Raw genomic sequence first — 26426 nt, 5'->3', positions numbered from 1 at the left:
TTTTTATTTAGATTTCTTTTAATCTTAAACATACAGGTAAAGGCAAAGGGTGATAAAATCGAATTCATCTTTGTATTTTAATGTTAGAATTTGTGCATTCAGCCAAGATCATTATATAAAACCAGTAAGTTCCTGTATAGGTATAAATCATAGTATTAGATTTATATTTAGTATTAGAAAACTTTATACTGAGCAACTTGGCAGCCTGCTAAATAAGCGTTGTTTACTTTTTAGATGAGCTTTTTTGATCGCCCGTCGTCAGTCCGTCCGTCCACAGTATTTTGTGAACAGGATAGAGACTACATTTTGCAATAAATTTTAAAAAGTAGCATACAACTTGTACTGGCATAATATCACGGTTCCTTTCGAAAAAAAACTGGCCAGATCCCATCATCGGTTCCAGAGTTACGGCCCCTTAAAGGGCCAACATTTTCTAATGAACACGATAGAGACCTCATTTTGCAATCAACTTTAATAAAACTTGCACACAACTTGTATTGGCGTAATATCCCGGTTCCTTTCGAAAACTGGCCAGATCCCATCAGGAGGTTCAGAGTTATGTCCCCTGAAAGGGCTAACATTTGCTATTGTATGGCTTGTTAACACGATAGAGATCACATTTTGCAGTCAACTTTAATCAAACTTGCACACAACTTGTATTGGTGTAATATCTTGGATGCTTTTGAAAACTGGCCAGATCCCATCAGGAGGTTCAGAGTTATTTCCCCTTTAAGGGCCAAAATTTGCTATTGTTTGGCTTGTGAACACGATAGAAGCACATTTTGCATTCAGTTTTAATCAAACTTGCATGCAAATTGTTTTGGCATAATATCTCGGTTCCTATCGAAAATTAGCCAGATCCCATCATGGGTTCCAGAGTTATTGCCCCTTAAAGGGCCAAAATTTGCTATTTTGGCTTTTCCAGTCATATAGAGACTTCATTTATGGTTTGATTTAATGCAAACTTGCAGAATATCTTCAACAACAATAAGTCTTGGATTCCGTCATGAATCTGTCAGATCCAACCTTGTGAACACGATAGAAGTGGCATTTTATATTTGATTTTAACCACACTTACAGGCAACTTAAGTATAAGATCTAAGCGCCTTTTGAAAACATTTAGATTCCATCATGGACTCTAGAGATATTTCCCTATGAAAGGGGCAAAATGTTCTATTTTGACCTTTTCAGCGATATAGATGTTTCATTTATGCTTTAATTTTATTTGATACAAACTTACACAGAATGATTATCTTGATGATCTCTAGGCCTGGATTGAAACTGGGTCATGTCGGGTCAAAAAACTAGGCCATCAAGTCAAATGAGAGAAAAAAATTGTTAACAACCTAGAGGCCACATTTATGACACTATCTTCATGAAACTTAGTCAGAATGTTTATCTTAATGATTCCTAGGAAACGTTTGAAGCTGGGTCATACATGTCATATGCGTCGAAAACTAGGTCACCTGGTCAAAGGAAAGGCTTGATGACACTCTTGTTCATTTCATGTGCATGAAATTTGGTCCGAGTGTTTGTCTGCATGAAATATCTTATGATTTTTTATCTGGGTCATGTGGGGTCAAAAACTAGGTCATCAGGCCAAATCAAAGATTAAGCTTGTTTACATCCTAGGGCACATTTCTGATCTTCATAAAAATTGCTCAGAATATTTGTTATCATGAAGTCTTGGATGATTTTAATCTGGGTTAATTGGGGTCAAAAATTAGGTCACTGGGACAAATCAAAGGAAAAGCTTGTTTACACTCTAGAGGCCACTGTTTTGCTCCAATCTCCCGAAACTTTGTCAGAATTTTTGTTTTAATGATTTTTTTTACAATTTTGTATCTGGGTAATGTGGGGTAAAAACTAGATTACTAGGTCAAATTAAAGAAAATGCGTGTTTACACTCAAGAGGCCATGTTTCTTGGTCAAATCTTAATGATATTTGGTCAGAATGATTATTTTCTCCATGAAATCACTATGTAAAACATGTTTTACACTGTTATGATGTGTTATTCATTTTGGTCCTATTGTATTCTTTAAGGTGCATTTTGTATAGCACAACTGGTGCAAGTATAACATCAATATTTATTAGCAGTTCATAACAATCTGACCTGACTAAAGTTCATCTCCACTAAACGCTTCGCACATTGAATCTGAAGACGTTCTATTGATAGCCTCGTTCTGACGGGTCTTCCGCTAGCCAATCAGAGCCTTATTGTTCCTTCTCTTGAGAAAGAATATCTTAATTCAGTAAGTCACACTTGACTGAGCTACTGATATCGAAAGCTGTTGTAATTACAAGCTGGCCAATTAAACTCCGTGACCTTAGAAATAACCTCTGACGTTAAACTATTCTTTCTCAATTGAGGCAACTCTCTGACTGAACGCGTTCCATGGATTACATAATACTTAACCCGAGGATGATTGATTGATTCTTTTATTTCCTCCATTCTTGAAGAACATAACATATGTACATTCAGTCGACCAGATAGACATATATCAGCAAATTTAAATGTAAACAACCAAATATTATCGTAACCTTCATATGCATGGTTAATATGTGAAAACAAACCCCATTGCGACCCGCTAATTATGTTCAACAAATTCACATGGATTGACCGGGTCAATGTCTTATTGGCGTATTTACTCTACTGAAAGTGGTAACAGATTTAATTTGTTGTTTGGATTTAACAATTTATGTAAAATAACTAGCGTAAATACTTACCTGACAATTTTTGGCAGTATAAAACAGACATTGCAACCAAAATTTTACAAGATTATTTTAGCCAGGGTTTTTCATATTTATAATTCTTATGACGACCACATCGCGGCTACGCCCTCGTGTTTTGAGAGAAATCATATATCATGGTACGGACTTGGTCATGTAAGGTGTCTGACAGCCGGTTAGCTCAGTCGTAGGGCACTCACCCTTTAAGCGAGGGGTTCAAATATTTTTATTTGACAAATCAGACGACTTGTTTCAACAAGCATTTGGCTGAACTATTAAAATAGCGTCGAATGTCAAAGGGTGATAAAAATGTGCACTCAGTCCGGGGCTCGAACCCGGACCCCTCGCTCAAACATTTTAGATTTGCAAAAATAAAAATAGCAATCCAAAATATATAGAAGACGAACGTGAATGGGTCATTCTCATATTTTCGTTAAGAAGATCAAAGACTTTAGTCAGACTGCAGTTCATAAATGTGTGCATTTAATTTCATTGAAAGTTATTTAAGTCATTTTCTTTAAAAAGAAAAAAAAAACATTATTTTACAAAATTTTAGATTGTATTTGACGATCATGAATTAAGAATACCAGGAAAAATTCATTCCTAAATTGAAATTAAGATGGCATATGGCTTCCTAAAAATTTTTCCTATAAAGATACAATACTAAAGTTAAGTAAGTAACAAGTTATACATACTTTCTGCAATAAATTATTCTAGGTAATGTGTCTACATATTTACATCTTCCGCACTTTACATTTTTCTCACTTTACATCTTCCTCACTTGCGTTTTTAGATGTGAACGAATGTGAATCAAATCCATGTAACAACGGTGGCACGTGCGTAGATGGAGTCAATAAATTTACTTGCACGTGTGTGCCAGGTTTCACAGGAGAAACATGTGAAGAAGGTTAGTATATGTGTGTTTTGATTTCAAAAGAGTGTCATAACACAGGCGCTTGAAGCTCTATCAATAAATGTATGCATTATCATATCCCACCCACCTAATAAACTATCAAGGGATCTGGCATTCATATACAACTTATTGATTTGAGCTTTAAATATCTGTGGTCATAAAAAGACCTATGAAAGTGATTTTCATAGGTCTTTATGAAAGTGATTTTGGAAGCTTCTGTGGCCGAGTGGTTAAGGTCGCTGACTTCAAATCACTTGCCCCTCACCAATGTGGGTTCGAGCCTCACTCGGGGCGTTGAATTCTTCATGTGTGGAAGACATCCAGCTGTCGTTAAATCCAAAAACAAATGACAGTGATTTTCAAAATCTGTGAGAGCGTATCAGATTTTTTCTCTGCAATAAATATGGGATGTTTTATATAACTTTGAATCATGCAATGTATTTACTGCATTTATGTAAAATATTTTATACTGATCAACATTTTAAGCTGTTCAAGGGGTCAGAAGCTATTTTTCCGCATTGAAAAAAAACAACAAAAATGTTTCCACGACTGTATCTGTGTATTAAAACTTTTAGAAATTGAAAGCAGATATAGTACATTGAAATTTTTAAAATTCCACCAATCACATCTATCAAATATGAAATATTTCACATTTATTTCAAAATTTCTTATTGAATTAAGCCAATTCTTATAAAAATTTCTAATTTCTACTTTGGTCTTGCGGAAATGTGTATCATTAAATATTACAATGTATCTTATGGTGTAAATTCTGAGTGTTTTTTCTTATGTTCTGGTAAAAAATCTAGGGCCTTTTTTGTTTGGGTCCACCGACTTCAGATGTTGACTGTTGAAACATTGTTCTATCAAACAAAAACTCTCGAAATCTGTTTTCAACTATTTTTATTTCTGAATATTACATCTTAATTTAACATATGAATTATATGAAAGTTTTGCATGAATATATGTTTCTCAGAAATTTAACTGCCTGACCAGCTGTTTTTACACTCGACACGCATCTTTGACATCGTGGAGTGTCCTCACACAGAAGGTTTTCGTAATTCTGGCTTACACTTTGACAGATCCATTCTTTTCCACGTATAAATTTTGTTGTAGGCCTAAGTCTTGTAAGCAAGTTTCTTAGGAACTATTGTTATTAATATTTTCAATATCATATAAAAGGTTTATATCTCTTGCTTACATGTTGTCAAAATTATGCCCCATTTTTAAATAGCAATTTCATAAAAGTTTTACATGTAAGCATGTTTCTCAGAAACTACTTGTCAAACTGTTTTGAAACTGCACACATCTTTGAAATCACTTAGATTTCTGATGAGCATTTAATACATGTCAGCAGGTTCTTGGGAACTATTTCCTGAATATTTTCAAACTATATTAAGCATTCAGTATTATGATCAAGTTACGTGTTTTCTCCGGCCTACGCTTTGCAAAACTATGCCCCTTTTTCAACATGGAAAATCTCGGTAAAGCTTTTGTATGTAATCTAGTAATACGTGGAAAGGTTTTATTCATCGTGTTGCATACAGACCTTAAAATCATTTAGGCTAGGTGGGCTTGGGTGTGGTGGCAGTTTGACCGGTTAAAGCTTTTGTCCAATAAATAGAAAATATGTCTGGAGGTATGTCCATTAATATAAAACTAATTGTGTGTTACAGGCATTGACGAGTGTAATTCTAACCCATGTCAGTATAATGGAGTCTGTGAAGATAGAATAAACGGTTACACGTGTACATGTGTGGCGGGAATAGCAGGGAACAATTGTGAAATAAGTAAGTACAACATGTTTATTCTTCTAATCTGTTTGCTAAACAGTTTGTTATTATGTATCTAACCGTGCTATAGGGTTTCGCATTTGTATGCAGTAATTGTTTGACAGAGAAATTTTGAAAAAAAAAATAGTGTGAAATTGTTACAGATAGATTAAAGTGACTGGACCTTCATTTCTGAAAGCGTTTCCGGATTCAGCTAAAGGTTTTAATATAATTCCATTATTTTAGCCGCATCATGAGAAGACCAACATAGTGTATTTGCGACCAGCATGGATCCAGTCCAGCCTGCGCATCCGCGAAGTCTGGTCAGGACCCATGCTGTTCACTTTCGAAGCCTATTGCAATCAGAGAAACCGTTAGCAAACAGCATCGATCCTGACCAGCCTGCGCGTCTGGATTCATGCTGGTCGCAACTGCACTATGTTTGTTTCCTCATGGTTCGGCTCATTTTAAGAAAGATGTCCCTCATAGGTCTTGTTACTCTTATAAACATCAGAAAATTGGTCTTAATTATTTAAAACTATTAAAGTTTATCATTGGTAGAGCTTGATAGTAGCAGATTGGATATACATTGAATGTGATTGCGACATTATGCTCAGTCTCAAAAAAATGTGCACACTTGGGACAGTAACATCATTTCGTACGCTGATCTTTTAAATGTGACAAGTTACATAAATGTGAATGAAATAATTTCAGATATTGATGACTGTGAATCAGATCCGTGCATGAACGGTAGCACGTGCAATGATCAAGTCAGTGATTACACGTGCGAATGTGTGCCTGGATATACGGACAAGAACTGTGAAACAAGTATTAATAAACTAATAATTTTGATGTTTTAACATTTCTTTCTTTGATTTTCACAGTATAAATGTCATAAAATCTTAACCAGTTTTAAATTTCATATGCAACTTCTGCGAGCTTATAAGTGTAAACGCAGCATTACAGCTTCATTTTATGAACATTGCAATGTTATAAATTATTTTGAAACCTTATATTCACAGTTATGAAATCTTAACCTCTCAGTAATATAAATACTGGGAATATAGTTTTTGCGAGTAACAGAGCGGTAATCTGCAGAACATGTTATACCATTCATTTGACAGATATCAATGAGTGTGAATCCAACCCCTGTGAAAACGGTGGTACGTGTACAGACGGAATTAACATATACACTTGTGAATGTAAACCTGGGTACACTGGAGACAATTGTCAAATAGGTAATTCCATCTGAAATGCTTTTTTTTTCAATACATTCATTATTTACAAAGTTTTATCTATCACGCTCCTGTAATTATGTAGTGCAGCCCATCAATTCATCCTATGTTAAGTAATACACAATATCTAACTGTACATGACACATGTGGCCCATGAGCATTTAACTCACCAGAATATAAGGTGCTCAAGGTGAGCTCTTCTGACAGCCCTGTATCCGACGTCAGAAGTCGGTTGTCTGTCAATTACTTCTCTAGAGGTCATGTTTTTGGTGCATTCGTTTCAAATGTTTGCCTCAATTAAATTTTAAACGAGTTGGTTACAAATCTATCCTAGATATTAAGCAGGCAAACATTCTGTCAAGGCCTAATGGAGACGAGTAAGAAAATGTCCTTTGAGTATAAACAAGATCTGTCTATTTGATCTAGTGACCTAGCTTTTGACGTGAATAATCCAGTTTCAAATTTTACTACATTATTTCTTGGAAGTAAACACTCAGACAAAATATGGTAAAGATCAAGCGGAAATGTGGCTTCTAGAGTTTTTTAGTTGTTTCCTTCGTTTGTCCTGGTAATGTAGATTAAAACTCGGGTAATCCAGTTTTGAACTTGACCTGAATATCATAAAAACAAAATTCTTGATTTCTCTGAAGACCAAATTGAAAATGTTGCCTCAAGAAAGTTCATAAGATTTTTCAATGACTTAAATTTTCTTAATTTTTTTTTACCTTTGGTAGAATCTTTTCCAGGTTCTAGCAAATATATCACAAAGACAAACATTTACGATGAACAAATCGAAAAAAATGTGGAAAAAATATACAAACAGGTGTTATTACAAATTCTAACACGCTTGTCTCTGTTAAAACACGCTTACGCTAGAATGACGTCAAAGTTTTTGTTGCGGCGAAGAAAGGGCGCTACTAAATTATTACGCCAAAGTTATATCCGCCTATCGTGCATAAACAGTGTTAAAGCACTCTTTTGCTATAAATTATTTCTTAATTCTTATATGCTTGACTCTGTTAAAAACTTACGCTAGAATGACGTCACGTTAACATGCGGTTGCGATCTAGAAAGAGCGCGTCTATATTCTTTCTACTGTTTTAGATTAAGGACATATTAGAATCGAAATAATTTATAACATTATTTATACACTCAGGCGGAATTACGTCGTACAAATAATTTCACTAGGACTGCGCCCTCGTAAAATTACTACGCCCGACGTACAACCGCCCATCGTACATAAATAGTGTTAAAACACTCTTGCTATAAATTATTTCTTGAATGAAATACATGGATAACTTTGTTTAGTTACCTGACTTTTCTGTTTGCATGATTTTTATTTTGAAAAATCACATGTCACCTCTATGCCACCTTAGTTTTCACTTTTATGGTACAAGAAACATTTCTTTGATTCCAAAGCCGTTTTTTTTTTCACTCTAGACATAGACGAATGTTCCTCTGATCCGTGTGTAAATGGTGACTGCACGGATGCTGTTAATGAGTACACGTGTTCATGTCAGGTTGGCTGGACGGGAATAAACTGTGATCAAAGTAAGTATATGAAAGCTAACTATAATTGTATATTTCCTACAAATAACAAAAATAGACAATTGTCTTCGTCAATTTTATGAGTAAAATTAATATTCCCTTTGAAGCGGACTTCCGTTTTCTTGAAACACTAACGCACGTAAGTGTTTACCTACAACAATACACTAGAGAAATTCGGGTACCGACCAGTAAATAGCATCTCTACTAAAGTGAGGCAAATAGTGAGACAAATCTGTTTTGTAATTTTTAGTAAGATAAAATTGACAATGTGAAACTGTTTCTCATTTTCGCCGAAATCTAAATTCTGTAAAATGCAAGTGACAAAAAGCTATAACAACTATAACAGAACGTTTAAAATGATATGCTTGAGAATTAAATAGTAATAAACTGTTAAATAATTGTCTCTATCTACCAAGTACGTTTATATTATTATTGCAGATGTGAACGACTGTGCTGGAAATCCATGTAAGAACGGGGCGACCTGCACAGATGAAGTGAATAGTTATACATGCACGTGTGTCGCAGGCTGGACAGGACCTAACTGTGATTCAAGTGAGTCTGTGTAAAAGTCAGTTCGAACATGCTTGTCAAGCATGATTGAACTGATTTGTGGATTTGCTGTGGAATAACCAAGCTCCTCTGTACTGCTAGGCATTTTGTCGTAAACTGCTCTGGTGTATTGTAATGGGGATTTGATCGTATATATGACCTCTGCCCGTATAATTTATATTGATAATTTGTATACTGACTATTTTCCAGTATAGGAAAGCTAACTGTTATGAAGTTATGGCTCAGATCAAAGAAATAATTACGCATTAAGCACACATATACTAGTATATGATTTGGTAGGTTACGTATATCGTGTATCTTGTGAGCATAATTGGGGTGGGATACTTTTATATACACTATCTAGAGCTATTTATAACATCTGAGGAATTACGAGCGAGTTATTGTGCACAACAAGTTAAAGTGAAAAGTCCACAGTGTTGACTTTTGGGATTGACATATCCAAGATGGTGTCCCACTCCTTTTATGTATTTACTTTGTCCTCGTTGAGTGGCCGAGATGTTAAGTTCACTGACTTCAAATCACTTGCCCCTCATTGATGTGGGCTCGAGCGTCACTCAAGGCGTTGAAATCTTCATGTGAGGAAGCCATCTAGCTTACTTACGGAAGGTCGATTGTTTTACCCAGATGCCCGTTCAAATGCACTGAAACCTTGTACCTTTCTCCACCTTCAAAGCTGGAAATTTGCCGTATGATCTATGACTGTGTCGTTGTGAGATTAAACCCTACAAATAAATTGTCCTAGTTGACCGTGCCTTTTTACCAGTTCTTTATGGTTTTATACATATATGTCCGTTATTTACCAAACCATACATACCACTTCGTAGCCTGCGTCCGTTGAACGTAGCTATTTTCTTGAATCCTTTTATCCCTGTTTTCATTTCACCTTAACATAGCTCTTTGTGTAGTTGAAAGGCATTGCGGCTGTTGTCCATCGTCCCGCATGCTGCGTCAACATTTTTGTTTAAACGTATGTTCTTCTGAAACCGTTTAGCGCAAGTTCAGGAAACTTGGTGTTGATATTTCTTGCACGGTTCTCTACCAAACTTGTGCAAAGAATTATATTCCATGTAGAATTCTGGTTGCTATTGCAGCTGAAAGAACCTCTTTTTTTAAAAAAAGGACCAATTCTAAGATACTTAATCTGCAACATTGTTTAGTAGTGTTCTGTCAAACATTGACATTGGGTCAAAATTAGCCTTGCATGTTCATTCACTTGTGTTACGTAGACTTTAAGAAGAAGAACTTAAAGAAATTAAAATCTCTTCTTGTCTTAAGCCTCAAAGCCTCAATCTTACATATTTGGCATGTAAGCTTGATAAGTAGTCATCTAACATCATCGTTGAAATAATGCTTAAAAATTTACCCTTTCATAGGGTTCACCTGTTTTACGTAGACTTGTATAAGAAAAACACAATGCCTTCAGCTTAAGTATTTGACACGAAGCATTGTGTAATGATGTTCTGCCAATCTCATTAAATCAGGGCCATGTGGCTTAAATTGGATCGACCTTGGGTTTCACTACTTTTTACACAGACTTGAGTAATAAAATACTTTAAAAATCTTTTGGTATTGAGTTGCAAGACCAAGAGCTTAGCCATTCGTTATGTAGTTTAAGTCTAGTGGTCTTCTTCCAAGTTTGTTTAAATAATTCCTCTTTAGTAAAATGTGACCCCGCCGATTGGGGTCACTTGTCTTACATATACTGGAAAAACTTTAATTGTCTTCTTGTCTAAAACTTAAAGGCATATGGCTCAGACATTTGACAAAAAGCATTGTGTAGAAGTCTCTGCTAAACAACTGTATACATATTTGAGTCAGTTGAGCGATAAATTTCGGTCATGGTCCTAGCATCTGTTTTTGAATACCTGGTCATTTGGTGTTATGGCATTAATTTCTACCTAGAATGGACAGTTGTTTGTATTAGATCTCTACGATGGCCGGAAATGGTAAAGGTCACTGATTTTAAATGACTTCCCCTCACAGATGTGGGTTCAAGCCGCACTCGGAGCGTTGAATTGTTCATGTGAGAAAGCCATCAAGCTGGATTACAGAGGGTCGGTGGTTCTACCCATACGCCCTCCCATGATAAAATAATGCACATAGGATCACCTGGGGCCTTCTTTTATCATGAAATGCTCGAATTTCGCCATATGACATATAACCTGTGTCGGTTTGATGTTTAACTTTACAAAAAAAGAATATATTTCACAGATATAAATGAATGTGCCCCTAATCCATGTTTAGATACTCTGAACAAGTTGCACTTGCGATTGTGAGGCGGGACAGCAAAACACTGTGATGACACTAAACGCGATTGAATGTTTCATAGACATTAGTTATCAAGATAAATATATTGTATCAGAAGCGGCGTTTCTTTGCCATTTGTTAATTCAAGTTTTCAAGTTTCTTAGCTTCTTCCGTAGATTTACGAATATTGTATAAAAAAGACAATTAATTTGTTAATCTGTGCACTTGTAGTACGCCCTGTTATTTTCTGCGTTATATACCCACGCAGTTTTCAATCAGAATACTTGACTCAAAGTCTTTACAAATATCAGTTTCGTCAGTATAACAAAATAGCCGTCATATAAATCAATTTCAAGACTCAATCTCTGACATGAAAACCAGATTCTAATGAATGTTGTGGTAGATTTTGTTCTTGTTTTTCTATTTTCTAACACTGGGAATAGCTCCGCTGAGCCGTGTATGTCACAGATCGAATGTAGATCTATAACACGTATGTGATGCTAGATATATTTGACCGTAAAATTAACATTTGTCTAATGTGACATACTCGTCTGGTCATTTTTGACAGTTTACACCGAAACGTATTATGTCACATAGGTTCTGATATAAAAGTGCATGCAACTACAAATTGTACTTTTGTTAAACTCATTCCTTGAAGGGGGTCGGAACCCACCTACCTACGGATACCCCGCACCCCCCCCCGGGATACCTCCCCCCACCCCGCCCCCGCCTCATCCCGCCAGGAACCGGCCATGCAAATGTATCAAGTTTACTCTGAGTTTAAGATAAATGCATTGTTATTGTCGCATGTGTGACTGGGACATTTTTAGATAACCCCGTCAATGCATTTCAGCTCTCCACAAATAACAGCCTATGCACACATGGCGATGAATGAAATGCTAAATCTACTTCGTAAGGAACCTATGCTAATGTAGGTCACTCGATCCCAAGTATTTCCTTTTTTCATTCTTTTATACCTGTAATGTCAAAAAGATTATTTCTTTTTTTTATTTCAATTTGACTGCAGATATAGACGATTGCAAACCAAATCCTTGCAAGAATAATGCTGATTGCACGGATCGCGTTGACGATTACACGTGCTCGTGTGAAGCAGGATGGACCGGAAAAGACTGTGATGAAAGTAAGTGGATTAAAATATTCATTGTAGGGGCGTTCTCATGCAAAGGAAGAAGTATAGGAAGTAAATAAAAAAAGATATATCGGCAATAAGGAACGAGTTAACATCTTTAAGAGAAAAAATCAGTACTAATTGTTGAAAACTGGGCGATAAAGCGAAAATGATAAAAACTACGTATGATCGTTTTCACTTTAAATGTTATGTAATTTCTTGTTTAATAACATCTATAACCCAGGTGCCCGCTCGTGATGAAATAATGCACGGAGGGGCACCTGGGGTCTTCCTCCACCATTAAAGCTGGAAAGTCGCCATATGACTTATCATGTGTCGGTGCGACGTTAAATCAAAAAAAAAAATAACATCTAGAAGAAGATCCTTTTGAAGATAAAATGCAACCAAGCAAACACTAGTAGACTTGGTTTTGACTGGATTGAGGCTGGTGGAATGTGCAGCATCCCTTACGCCGCTAACCTCCTGTACAGCAATGCCTGCACTCCTCAGTACGATAATTAGAGTTATCATTAATAAAGTTATTTATCATTTAAGAATCATAATGCTCAAGAATAATTTTCACACATCTATTTTATTTTATATTATGCATTTAGAAACGACAAACTTTGTTCATAAAGATTTTGGAGCGCTGCCATCTATCACTAGTTGGCTTCATCATGTGCTTGTTTATATATTAATTTAAGTTATAACCTTCAGCTTGATTAGTGGAAAGTAATTAAATACTTTGCAGACATTGACGATTGTGCACCTAATCCATGTAAAAATGGCGCCTGCACGGATGTTGTTAATGGATACACATGCGCTTGTGTGGCAGGCTGGACAGGAAAAGACTGTGATGAAAGTAAGTTAAATAACTTGGTTCGTTCAAAATTTATGTAAGTGTTACGCTCTCCTATACAAAGGCTGCACGTTAAACGCCGACCTCGGACAACTGCGTCAGGGAGCCAAATCTTTGGGAAAATGGTAAGAGCATTAGACTAACACTCGAGCGTCCAAAGTTCGATTCCCGCCACAGGTAGTTAGGAATTTTCATCATAAAATGCTACGCTCTTTGATTCGTTACAACTGAAAGATATAACTTAGGGCTTGTCTCCTGCAGAAAATGGTACATTATGCAAAAATGGATTACAAGTCATCATAAATGATGGCTTTTTTAAGATTCGCTAACGTATTGCTTGCGCGTTAAAACCAATATCTGTCTACTGCATCAGGGATTTGACACTTTGGCTCAATGGTCAGAGCACTGGACTAGCACTCGATGCACCCGGATTTGGATCCCGCCATAGGCAGTTGAGGATTTTTTGTTATATAAAAATTTGTTAGAACTTCAAGATCAAATTCCAACTGAGGCTGGTCATCATTTATAAATAATAATTTGAAAATTGTAATTAATTCAAGACTAATTAAAGTATAGTTTTTAGTCAACGCAAAGACTTGTCTTAAACGATAAAACAAGTGTACATCAATATATGACATCTGAATACAGAAGACATTTCATAGAAAAATAATAATAATGCGATTGTCTTTTGGTTTTATGTCTGAACGATTTGCGAACAGCATAAATTCATACCATGCACAGATTGGTCTGGATCCATGCTGGTCGCAAAGGCACTGTGTTGTTTTTCCCATGGCGCGGTTTATATTTGCTATTGTCAGTGCTTTAGTTAGAAGATGGTAGGCACAACTGAAACTGTTCTACCGTAAAACTTTTAAACTTTTTGTATTCTGCTCCCGTGGATTTTGCAAGGTCTGATCACTAGCGCGCGCGCCTCGTGAGATCTGATATTGCAACAATACACTTGAGCCGAATACAGCCTCCAAGATCGAGCTAGTGTTATTATAACTCTATTATATATTGCTTTGGATTTAAATATGACAAGAATATTCTTTTTTTTTTAAAAAAGTTTCTGTTGTCATAATACGAAACAAATGTATTAAAGTTTACTGTTGAATGTAATTGAATTCAGTGTTGGTTTGAAAACTTGAGTGTAATCAAAGGACACTTTTATGGCATAGAATATCATATCTTTATTTTTATGAAGATATTATTTACAAACTAAAATTGTTAGTAACATTTTTGGCAGATTTCCAATCAAATGGCCCTTCAGTTATATGAATGTTTTTCTCTGAACATTTGACTGCATATTATCTCAAAGCAAAGTCTAAATAATGGTTGATTTAGATCAATAGATCTTGCGTATGTGAAGAAGGAATCAGCACTATTCAATGATCACAGATAAATAGATAAATTGTAAAATAAATGTAGGTTTTAATCATGTCATAACATGTGTTTTATTTCAGATATAGACGAGTGCGAATCTAATCCGTGTAAGCATGGAGGTAAATGCATAGACGACGTTAGTGGTTACAGTTGCAACTGCGATGATGGTTTCAAGGGAGACAACTGTGAAATAAGTAAATTAGTTTTTTTACGATATACATTTTTGTAGGTTTTTTTGCAGTTTCTTTTTTTGACACATTTTTATCTGTAGGGTTGCGTGCAAATGCATGGCACAGACTAAATTAGAGTATTGTAAAAACTTATTTAGATTAAAAGTTAGAAAATTACCGCTTGAAGAAAAAATCCTAAACACATTTCTCGTAAACTGTGTTATCAAGATAATATAAGTTATTTACAAATGTATCGTTCGAAAAGAACCAAGCGTTATAAGAGGGATTTTTGTTATTTTCAGAATTTCCTGAAAATATTAATTTTATGACATTTTTTCCATGTGTAAACTTCTTAGCTGTTGCAGAATATGAAAATGTATCCTTTTCCTCAAAAGCCTTCACAGTTGTTAGCACACCTGAGCAGGAAATGCTCAAGGGTGAGCTTTTGTGTTCAGTAATTATCCTTTGTCCGTCAACATTCTCGTTTAAACAAGACATTCTCCTCTTTAACCATTAAACCAATTTTAATGCAACTTCATAGGAATGTTCCCTAGGACGGTCTTCCTTAAAAATTGTTCAAATATTTTACTTCTGTTCAGAGCTTCGGTTTCAATGGCAACCGAAACGAATGCCCTGGGGCTTTGATATCTGGTGCGAGCATCATCTAGTGGTCCTATATAAAGTTTCTTCAAATTATCCTATGGAGTAAATATGGCCCGCCCTGGGGTTCACATGGTGGAAAACCTTTGATAGATCTTCTTGCCAAAAACCACAGTGCCTAGAGCTTTGACATATGGTATGTAACATCGTCTCCTGGTTCTCTACCACGACTGTTCAAATTCTTTCACAAGGTTCTGATAGCTCCGTCATAGGGTTCACTTGGTTATGCGAATGGCATCGGTGACAGATGAAACCTCAGAAAATGTCTGATTACTCTCGTAAAGTGTATCAGATTTGAACACTGTCAATGTAGTAGGTGTATTTTATTGTTATTTCTTCACAACGCTTGCTAAATTCAAACCACCCTGTGTTCCGTTCGTATTTTCAGGCAACGCTTGGTTTTAACGTTCATTCCTGGTGCTCATTTTATATATATAGGGGGTATTTTTATAAAGATAGACTTCTAGGGTCTTAACAGAATTTCACACCCCTGTGGTATACAATAGCTGTTCTTCTAAGGAGGAGGTGAAGAAACCGACAACAACAGCAATTCTCTCTTAGTAAATGCACCAACATATGTCTTTGAATTGTGAGTTTCACGCCCCTAAGCGGGATAAAAAGTAGAACCCACATTCCTGATATACATTTATCAGCATAATGGTCTTGATAACATCTGAGCTAGGTCTGAAACTCAGAACAACTACCTAGGTCAGAATTTAACCACAACATTATGTATGCAATATATTTATTCCATATACCGTAACTTAGAGGTCAATTCTGCATATATCCGTCATGATTAGTCAAACATTAGGTCACAAAAATAAAAATTCATGAAACCCAATCAGAATGCTTCTTTGCTTAGGGTCTGCAACAAAGACACCATTATCGTTATATCATCTCTTGTTCTATCAGTACTACATACACTGCTTTGTTTGGCGCGGATCTTCCTTTTGCTGCATCTTGCAACAACTTTCGTACTTGTATGAACTTATTTAGGGAAAATCTTGGAAAATCTTCTTGTCCAAAACCACAGCTCCTAGAGCTTTGATATACCTTATGTAGCATTGTATAGTAGTCATTTGCCATATTGTTTGAATTATTCCCCTGGGAAAAATTTCAAAAATCTTGTTTATGCAGTGGAAACTTTAAAAATTGTATTTGATATTGTCGTATCACATCAATCCCTCTTTGTCTTACACCTCTTCTTGTCAGTATCGGCTAGTCAAATTGAAGGTTGTTTTTAATGTGACTCTCAACCAACCTCTTAAAGTATGTTAAAAAGGGCATCCAGAGGTGTGGCATATTTCTGTATACAATTATGTAAGAAAAAAAAACGAGAGACTTCTTGTCAAGAATTGTTAGCCTGATATAGCAGTAAAATTACAAGAATATGCCATTTGTGAATGACAAATATTTAAAAGCTGTTACCGTTTGATCATTTTCCAAAGTTTACTTTATTTCAGACATAGACGAGTGTGAGTCTAATCCATGCGAACACGGGGGTACTTGCACAGATGCCGATAATGGTTACACATGTGACTGCGATGATGGTTGGGGTGGAGACAATTGTGAAACAAGTAAATCTACCTTTTTTCTGCGATATACGTTAATTGAAAATTCATACCCGCACACTGACATAATCTGTTCACGCATTATATATAGCGTTTATCACAAAAACAGCGAGTAAGATTATTGTGTAAAATTATATTGTTATTTTGTAATTTTGTCCTAATAGTGCGATCAATTCGTAACAGAAAATGCCAAAATACTTCAGAAAATGGGAAAAGCACCAAAATTGGCACAGCTATTTATTAAAGCATTAAAAACATTTTTTTCATGGGACCCATTTGATATTTGTCAAGATAGCCGATATGGCGGCCATTTTCCAAAATGGCCGCCAAAACTCAATATTTACCTTAGAAGACTCTAATGAAAGGTCATTATATTTACATTCACCCCCAAAATGCACTAAATATAAATGTATATAATAAAATAAATCCTAAATTTGCATCAAATGCAAAAATAACAATTCAAATGATGTTAGTTTCTTTCTGTTTCCATGGTAACGGCAAAAATCTAACCTTTAAAACTTAGTTTAATATTATCATTGTGTAGTTTTCATATTTTTAAGAATATTTTGTTTTAATGTATGTAATTTATATTATTTCACTTGAATTCCCTCCACAGCAGCATATTGAAACATTGTTGTTATTCCCTTACCAGTATTTAGCCAGATGGGGCTTATGGGTTGCCCCTGTATGCATGTCAATACGTCAGCCATGCAGAGTGGGATACTGCAATAACTTTGAAACTACAGCAGAATTTTTCATGATACGTGGTACATGGATAGATGGCAATGCAGAGAATGCCAGTGTCATTTAATTTTGTTCCTATGGCAACAAATGTTGTTGCTATGGCAACAAATAGTGCACGAATATGACACAAAGTGTCATCCTGCATTTCTTCAAAACAAGGAGAGATTGTTTCTTGAGAAATTTTTACATAGACAGAGGGACAAATTGAGAACATGCTTGTTATCTTATTTTCTCCTCTTGTACATCATTTTGTCCGTCTGTATGTCGGTCCATCATTTGCAAATGGCGGATTCTTCAATAACTTCAAAATTGCAAATTCTAAAGACTTATTTATGAAACCTTGTTTATAGATGGTAAGTAATATGGAGAATGTGAAGGTCAATTAACTTAGTTGCTATATAAAATTGTAGTTTCTTTGACACAAGTACGACAACTACCCTTCAGTTTGGGACTTCGAAATGCAAGAATAGATTATAGCGACGGGCTAGTAGGATCAAATGAAACAATGTTCCTTATTATGCACCCGCAGTCACAATGTCTGCGTAAATAAATTGCTAACTGTTGTAACAAAGAGAGTAAGGCTGAAAATATAAAAGTTGTTGTCATGGACAACACTTAGTAACTATTCTGTGAAATATATTACTCTGAACAGTGAGCTGAAATCTGAAATAAGGTACATGTCAGTTACTCTTGTCAGTACACACAAGCACGAGATTGTCGACAACTTTAGTTAACTTGCATAAGGCAGTGCAGAGCATTTCAGCACGTTTGACAAATTACGTCTTCCTCGACAGACTTTATCGAGGTTGCAAATGCACTTGAGGAGCTATTGGTACGAGACTCGGGTACTTGAGACAAAAACTATTGGAAAGGTTCCAGTATATCAAAGATCTCTCTGGTCAGCCTTATTTATCTTGACTAGGAATTTTAGGAAAATGATAGAACACCCGACACCCATATGTGCCCGACCTAATGGGCAACCTGTTTTAGTATGTTCAAGAGGTGTTCAGACGATGCAGGAATGCACATTATAGCCCTAATCTATATGTGAACAGATGGTTGATCAAGCTACTTGACATGTTTTGCTGTAAAGAAGAGTATCGAAAGCCTCCATTTATACCCCAGAAATATAATACGAACAGTTTGCTCGTAGGAAGATGTAGAAAATGCATTTAAAAGCTTGATTCACCGGTAAGCGCGAGCTGTACTGGTTAGTTTTGTTTGACAAGACAGTGTTATTCTTACATTGGACTGCTTAACTGGAAGTACAATGGTAAATAGATATATTTGTCGTCTTAAAACTAATAATTTAAACTGTATTAAAATTGTGTTTCGAATGTACCTGTGCTCATTAGAAAAATCTCAAGTACTCGCATTTATTTAATTTTAATTTCAGTAAAATGTCCAGAAATAGATATTTAGAGCACATTTTTCTTGTAGAATATGATAGATTCTGCTCTTAATTATACCCCCGTTACACTCAGCCACGTTCCCACTACGTCGTAAAAAACTAGCAGGACGCAGTAAGAACTTGTACAATGTAGAAGAAATACAGTAGACTCCGATAAGAACATGATAATTGATAATTATGGTCTCCATGAGTGTAGAGAACGCGGTGTCGAATTTTGGACATGTTCAAAACAAATGTAGTGAGAACGCGGTCTAATCAGGAAGCAGGAAGGACGTAGTAATGATTAACTAAAACCTAGTAGGACATAGTACAAGCATGGTGCGGACGGGAAAGGCTGCATGGCGTGCTCACTGCGCTGTCATTGGGTTATCATTGCGTTCTTGTTACGTCAATGGAGTTCTTAGGCCAAAAAAATTAATATTTAGTTTCTCAGCCACTTTTGCAAAATTTAATGAGGCAGTGCGGATTTTTTTTTTAAATTTTTATTTCTTTTTTATTAACGACATTGCCGTTTTTATATGAAATCCAATGTTGTACATCCATATTTAACACACTTAAAGACATTGATGAACAAAGGAACCATTCTTGAGACTATTTATACGTATTCACATATTTTCCTTCTTTTGTCCTCATTTTTTGTTGAATTTTCATTTTCGCGAATTTCTTCAGTTTTTCTTTGATAAAATTTTTAGATGCGGCGGGTCAAATCGTATGCGGCGGGGCCTGAGAAACTAACATTAATTTTTTTTGGCCTTACTACAACTTATCTACGCTTGTGTGCTATGACCATGCTACCTGCATGCCACATGTAGTATACCGCATAAGGTTATTAATACGTTCTTTCGGTTCTTAACACATCTATGTCACGTTTGCAGCAGGTTCTCACCATGATTGGTTCAGATTCTGATAATTAAGTATGAATACTGGATCCAATTCCCAATCACTTCGTTTTCAATCAGCAGTGGGTATCGAACATCATCAGGAATTGCCACATAATCATGGACTCAGCAGCACTGGCAGCTTGTAGTGGACTTTTGGACCTCCGTATATCCTTCACACTGCTTTTGCTTATTCCACCGCAGTCTCTCTCTATAAGACTGCTCTTTTTTCTTCATTGGGGCGTTGGGGTGGGGTTGGGGGGTCGTCATTTATTGTAATTTATGGTTGTTGAGTGTAGATGCGGACACAATTATGTCAATATAACTTGCAGAAGGAATGAAAAAAAAGAGGCGCATGGCGTAGTATTTATAAGTAGCCGACGAATGCAGTGAAAAGGTGATAAGCATTATGGTTAAAGCATGGTAAGCGAGAGGTGCAATCTGACTGATTGTACTAAGAATGTTGTAAGAATACACTGGACGTGGAAGAAGCGCGTGGTAAGAAAATTAGTATGAACGTGTTAGACGCCGTGAGAACCTGGCAAGGATGTTAAAAGCGCGCAGTATGAACTTTAGAACTGCACATTTTTCGAGTTTGATCCCCGTCCCCACGAGTCAAAATTTTCAGGAAGCAGTATGACTTCATGGTCTTGCCTGAGAGTGATCAGGGCATTAGTGACTGTACATTATATGCTTATGACATTAAACTATAAAACCATTATTATGGCACAATGTGCTACAATTGACAAAAACAGAATATTACAGGGACATGCAAATGTAAATTTGATTTACGCTGATCAACCGGCAATGACTTTTCCCCAAAGAAATCATGATGACCTGACAGGCTAGGGTTGTTCACATGGTCTATCACACTAACATAATTAATGAATTATATAGTTTATTAATTGTCATTAGTTCTCTTAGTGTAAATAAATTGAAATAATACAGCAACACTTACAAATTCTGAGTCACGAAAACTAATGACAAAGTTAAACACATGTCATTTATTCACTATACACATACAGACTAAAACTTCGTTTGCTCAAACTCTCATAATTCGAACAACATTCTTCAATTAATCTATCGTCAGGTCCCAAACAAATTCCTTTATAATATACTTTTCGATCACTCATACTAGTACTACCGATAATTCGAATAAATTTAGTTGGTCCTGATGGGTTCCAGTTACGAAGTTCGAATGTATTTATAATTATTAATTTACAATTGTTGTAAAGTTCTGCACAAGACTGTTGCATTTTTAAACTTTCTTGATATGCCAGTTACCATTATATACTTAATTTTGATTCATATAAATGCATTATGACTTTTCTTCTGCTTAGTAGCACATTTTATCCAAGGGAGACATTTTTTTCATTTTTGTTGGAAGAGGCGGTATTTTTGTTAATATAATATGTTTGGATTTATTCAGGCAGGTGGTTTAAGCTTATTATACTGATAACTGTAAGTGTCAATAGAAATTTTATATATGATATTATGTATTTTTGAAAATATATACATATATGGCGGCCATCTTGGATTTTTCGGCCATATTGGATTTTTCGGAGTGGGTCTCATGCTCATTTTTAGTATTTTTCCCTAAAGTAGTTATGTACCAAGTTTCATGCTTTTCCCATTTTCTGAAGTATTTTTACACCATTTTACTGTACTATAAAAGGATCTTCTTGAAAGAAGTACTTTTGATATCCATGATTTACCAAAAGCCCTTTTAGATAGTACTGTCTCTAATCAATGGTATGTTAGTTCTGCCACAAACCATTAGTGTCTTGGTCATGCCTCTAATCATTGGTGTCTAATTCCTGTTCTAACCATTTTTGCATGTGTCCTGCCTAAAACCACTTATGTCTAAGTCCTGCATTTTTCAATTTTGTGTTAAAAATATTACAACAGGGTTACCGATATCATAAACTATGGAAAGTTTTACTAAATTTTACTACAGATCGTTTAAACTTTTAATAAAAAATATATAACACAAACGTTAAAAAACTTTCAAAACTTGGTCTTAAACACCCGGTATACTATGAAAATGTATAAAGTAGTTTCGAAAACTTAAATATAATGCTTATTCTAATAACATATTTCTAAAATGTGAGAGGATGTAGTGCAAAAATCGTTAAGTACAGTGCATTTTTTTGTTGACTGACCTCTCTACAGTTAATCGCTATCCTATATGATTGTGCGATGACTAATAAAGTGCAAGACTCTTTAATGCTTTTTCTCCTAAGTCCTACAAAAACGGACGGAAGGAGTGGAATTTTGTCTTGCAGCTTGCCTAGTCGTCTTAACTGTTAGGCGGTTGGTGCTCTGACCTCGGGCAAGTTGTTGAGTACATTGGTGTAATTATATCTTACACTGACCCTATTTTTATGTTTTATTTTATGATATGGTATTTAAGCACTAATGATAGAGCCTTTCTCAGCGGGGGTGATTTTGTTTACACTGTCTTTTCTAACGTGTTGAAAACATGGTAAGTGTGAGGCTGGCATATCTTAAACTCGTTTAAACCCCCAACTTTCCTTTTTATAGGTTACTGAACGTCCAAAGGCGGGGCCTCTATTTTCAACTTGTCTTCGATCCGTCTCGTACTTTGAGTTGTGTTTGTTGTCTCGTTTTTTCCCTTATTCTCCTCACAACTCCCGTCGCCCCATTCCGTCCCTTTTCCTTGCATTTATGCTCCCTTGCAGAAAATATTTTCTGCCTCTCTTCTTTACCAACAGTAAGTTTTTGTGCTCACCATAATTTTGACCACGTGTCGTCTTTAGACAGTACCCTACCTTTGTTTTTTATCTGCTTATGTATGTGTGTGTGTGTGTGTGTGTGTTATGAGCAGTGCCTCACAGTGTTGTTGTTTTTTCTTTTCTTTCTTTTCTGCTCTTTTATCTGTGCATGTTAGCTGCGACTGTGTATGTGTTTTGTACGTGCGTGTCTGCGACGTTGTAGGAATACTGCTTTTGAGGACCGTGGCTTTCAACCTTGTTCCACCTTCTGTATTTCTGTGTTTGGGGTGGTTTGTGCTTCCAGGAAATCTACCCTCACATTTTATCTTTTTAACTCCTGTCTTACCATTTGTGTCTTAGTCCTGCTACTAACCACTTGTTTCTTAGATCTGCCGTCAATGATTTGTGTCTTAGTCCTGCCTCAAACCACTTGTGGCTTAGTCCTGCCGCTAAAGATTTGCGTCATAGTCTCGCTTCTAACAACTTGTGGCTTAGTCCTGTCTCTAAATTAACCACTTCTGTGTTAGTTTTATCTCTAACTACTTCTGTCTTAGTCCTGCCTCTAACCACTTTTGTCTTAGTTCTGCCTTTAACGATTTGTGTTTTGGTCTGCCTCTAGCCATTTGTGTCTTAGTCCTGCTTCTAATTATTTGTGTCTTAGTCCTGCTCCAAACCATTTGTGTCTTATGCAGGGTCTGACCAGTTTTATCTAATTCATTCTTAATCGTTTGTATTAGAATTTTGCCTCTAACCACTTATGTTTTATTTCTATCTCTAACAATTTGTGTCTTAGTCCTGCCTCTAACCATATGTGTCATTGTCGCGGTTTAACCAGTGGTATTATTAGTCTTATATGTAATAAGTTGACCGTATGCTCTTCAAAGAATATTGACGGTCTGGTCATGAAAAAAAGAATTTTTGCCATTCCAGATACTGATGACTGTCAAGGAAACCTCTGTGTACATGGATCGTGTGTTGATGAAATCAGTGACTATTCTTGTAGCTGTGACGACGGTTGGACAGGAAATATTTGCGATGAGGGTAATATAACGTGCACACGTGATATTTCATTTTTAAACAATGCCAAAATGTAGTTGTTTTAAGCATGTTATTATATACTGTAATATTTGGCAAATTGACTCAAGGTTTCAAAATTTATGTTTTTCCGTTCGAGATTTTTTTTTTATTTTTAGGCATATTGTATATTGCATAAAAGCTAATGTCATTTACACAAGTTCAAAAAGCACATATGTCGTTGAAATTGAGTAATGTGTGCTTAAAGGGAAATAAATCACTTGTAATTTAAAAATTTAGTCTTCAAAACAGTAGCTTGACAAGAACAAGGTGTATTCTTTTAAACAGAGTATACTTGAACCAACCATATTTTATATTTCATTATATAATATGTACCATTTTAAGCATATCTGTTATGCGATGAAGACAAAATAATGAAACAAAGGGAGGTAAAAGAATTGAAATAAGTGTGTGCTTTTTAGCATCATACATAATCAAATTTATAAACTTATCTGTAAACTTATTGTATTTATTTGATAAAATAAGTCGTCATAATTATAGGTTATTAGCTTTGTATCGGAAAATATTGCGCGACTTTAGGAGCGCAGTATTCTCTGCTGAAGAACGAGTGCATATTTCCCGATGCAAAGATAAAAACCTTTTTTATTACATATGCATCTTCACGTATAGATATTGTAAATATAATAAATATGTTCAATAGCCTGAATAGGATAGACAATACTGAACTAAACAGAAAAAAAATAGTGCAACAACACACACTGAATTATGTCACGCACCCGATATAAAATTTAGGCGTCAGTGTATGGAAAAATATTGACGTTTCCGGTACTATAGTGTAACTTAACGGGGAATAGAAACGTGTATGTAATAATCGTCATCATGTATACAGCCTGATATTTTAGAATGAATATCCACTTAGTACCTTTTATGTCTCTATTTCGGAGCAAAATAAATCTACCGATGCTGTGTTATACAAATGCTTTATTTCAAATATTAACTGCAGTCAAATAAATTGAAAAAAAATAGTGCAGTAATTTTGATATATATGGTTGCTATCGTTACCAAATTATGATACATTTACTCGCGTTTTACTTTTATTCAACGACGGCAAGCTTGATTAATCTTGCAGTGAACTAGAATATTTTCATCTGAGGTAGCAGTACAGTCGGCATACCGAAGACTAATGGTTCTGCCAAAGGATCTGCTGGTGCCTGAAATAATATCTGGAGGTGGTCCTTGTGATTTCATGTTCCATTCAAAGCTGCATTCTTAGATTATTTTGATGTAACTTAAAACCTGACACAGCTGAACATGATACAATTCTTGAAGAAATCGTCACCTCAGTGCAAAAAGTGGATAACTCCATTGACTTAAAGAAGGACTTATTCACTTTTTACGCTAAGGTGACGTCATGTTCAAGCTTAACGCCACATCGTCATAGCTCAGGATTGTTTGCAACTTTTTAGCTATAATTGTGAGAGAAAACAAACTGTGTCTCTCCGGACATTATTTCTGCTATTTGTGAACACCTTGTAGGCCCCTTGACATAAGCAAGCTAGCTCACATGTTCACCTTGGAAGGGCTCAAATCTACACAGGCTAAGGAAAGGTGGTTTGATAGCAAAACAGATATAACCACTTGACCATGGATGCATCATTCTCGAAATCAGTTAGCATTGTTAAACCTAATTTGTATACGCTATATAAAAGAGGATTTAAAATTCCTCTACTAACTTTTTAAGATATTTCAATGTTATTGCATATCTTATTTATATTAGATACATGTAATGCCATGCTGTATGTAACTGTGCTGCTTAAATAATTAACTGGTATGTCGGATTTTATTCCTGCATCTTTCTGCAGATAATAATGAATGCGAGGCGGGAAACCCGTGTGAAAATTTGTCAACTTGCCAAAATATACCTGGCTCATTTGTGTGTTTGTGTAAATCTGGTTGGGCTGGGCAAATATGTGACATTAGTAAGTAAATTTTCAAATAATATTTTGTTATTTCTGACAGGTTTCAAAGGAGATTAAGCTTTATTATGCAAATCGCAAGTTCAGATTTTTTAACCAGCTAGTAATATCTGGCAACATCAAAAGTGAATGACAAGTGACTTTCAAGGGAGTTTTGCATGTTTGATAAGCTTGAAGTAATGGCGTTATAATATTTATCTTGAAAAAGTATGATAAAAGCTCGGCTTACGGAAATGAAAATCATTTAATGAACTAATGGCATCTCGTTAGTAAATTTATAAGCAGAAGATAAAATGTTATCAATTTATTTTTGACACGTTAAATAATTCAAAACTATGTCTATACATCTAATTGCATCATATTATTGAAAATATTTTCATTCATTTAAAATCTACAACAATTCGCAAAATATGTTTTAACCATATTTTAATCTTCCCATAGACTTCCAATATGAAAACTTGTGGGAGGTCAATTTTTTTTCAAATCAGTTTTGCAAACACACAACCATATATTTTGTTTGTCGAATTTTGTAAGTAAATTTCGAAGTTCAAAAAGTTAGGATTTGGTGAAATTGAACATTGTAGAAGAACATTTTTATCTGAAAGAGCAGAACTACCTTAACATGTTTAATGGCAAATCAGCATTGATTGAAGTATTATTTCTTTTCTGTACAATTTAAATAAAAATGACAATTTTTCAATCATGTTTTAATCTAAATAGTTTACTTCATACTTCCTTGATATGAAGTTTCGTGTATTGAGTAAAAACATCTTTTTCTCGTGGGTACCGGTAATGAATTGAAATGTATTCGTTCACTGGGATTCAAGGATTCAATTTTATGGATCGACGCAGCAAAAAATAA

The 26426-nt window shown here is 35.4% G+C and overlaps 1 protein-coding gene across 5 annotated transcripts in view; it reads left to right on the top strand.

The window, feature by feature from the left end:
• Positions 1-26426, top strand: part of LOC123549404 (uncharacterized) — a 212635-nt gene that overhangs the window by 23883 nt on the left and 162326 nt on the right. For all 5 annotated transcript variants that reach the window (XM_053545411.1, XM_053545410.1, XM_053545408.1 and 2 more), the window contains exons 8-19: positions 3525-3638; positions 5318-5431; positions 6128-6241; positions 6538-6651; positions 8089-8199; positions 8635-8748; positions 12041-12154; positions 12894-13004; positions 14465-14578; positions 16678-16791; positions 23484-23594; positions 25451-25567. In XM_053545411.1, the coding sequence (XP_053401386.1) occupies positions 3525-3638; positions 5318-5431; positions 6128-6241; positions 6538-6651; positions 8089-8199; positions 8635-8748; positions 12041-12154; positions 12894-13004; positions 14465-14578; positions 16678-16791; positions 23484-23594; positions 25451-25567 (1362 nt within the window). The remainder of the gene's footprint in view (positions 1-3524; positions 3639-5317; positions 5432-6127; positions 6242-6537; positions 6652-8088; positions 8200-8634; positions 8749-12040; positions 12155-12893; positions 13005-14464; positions 14579-16677; positions 16792-23483; positions 23595-25450; positions 25568-26426) is intronic.

This window comes from Mercenaria mercenaria, chromosome 6 (assembly GCF_021730395.1).
Source record: "Mercenaria mercenaria strain notata chromosome 6, MADL_Memer_1, whole genome shotgun sequence".
NCBI classification, from domain to species: Eukaryota; Metazoa; Mollusca; class Bivalvia; order Venerida; family Veneridae; genus Mercenaria; species Mercenaria mercenaria.
Note: the sequence above shows the minus strand (reverse complement) of the source record. Positions and strands in the feature narration are given on the sequence as shown.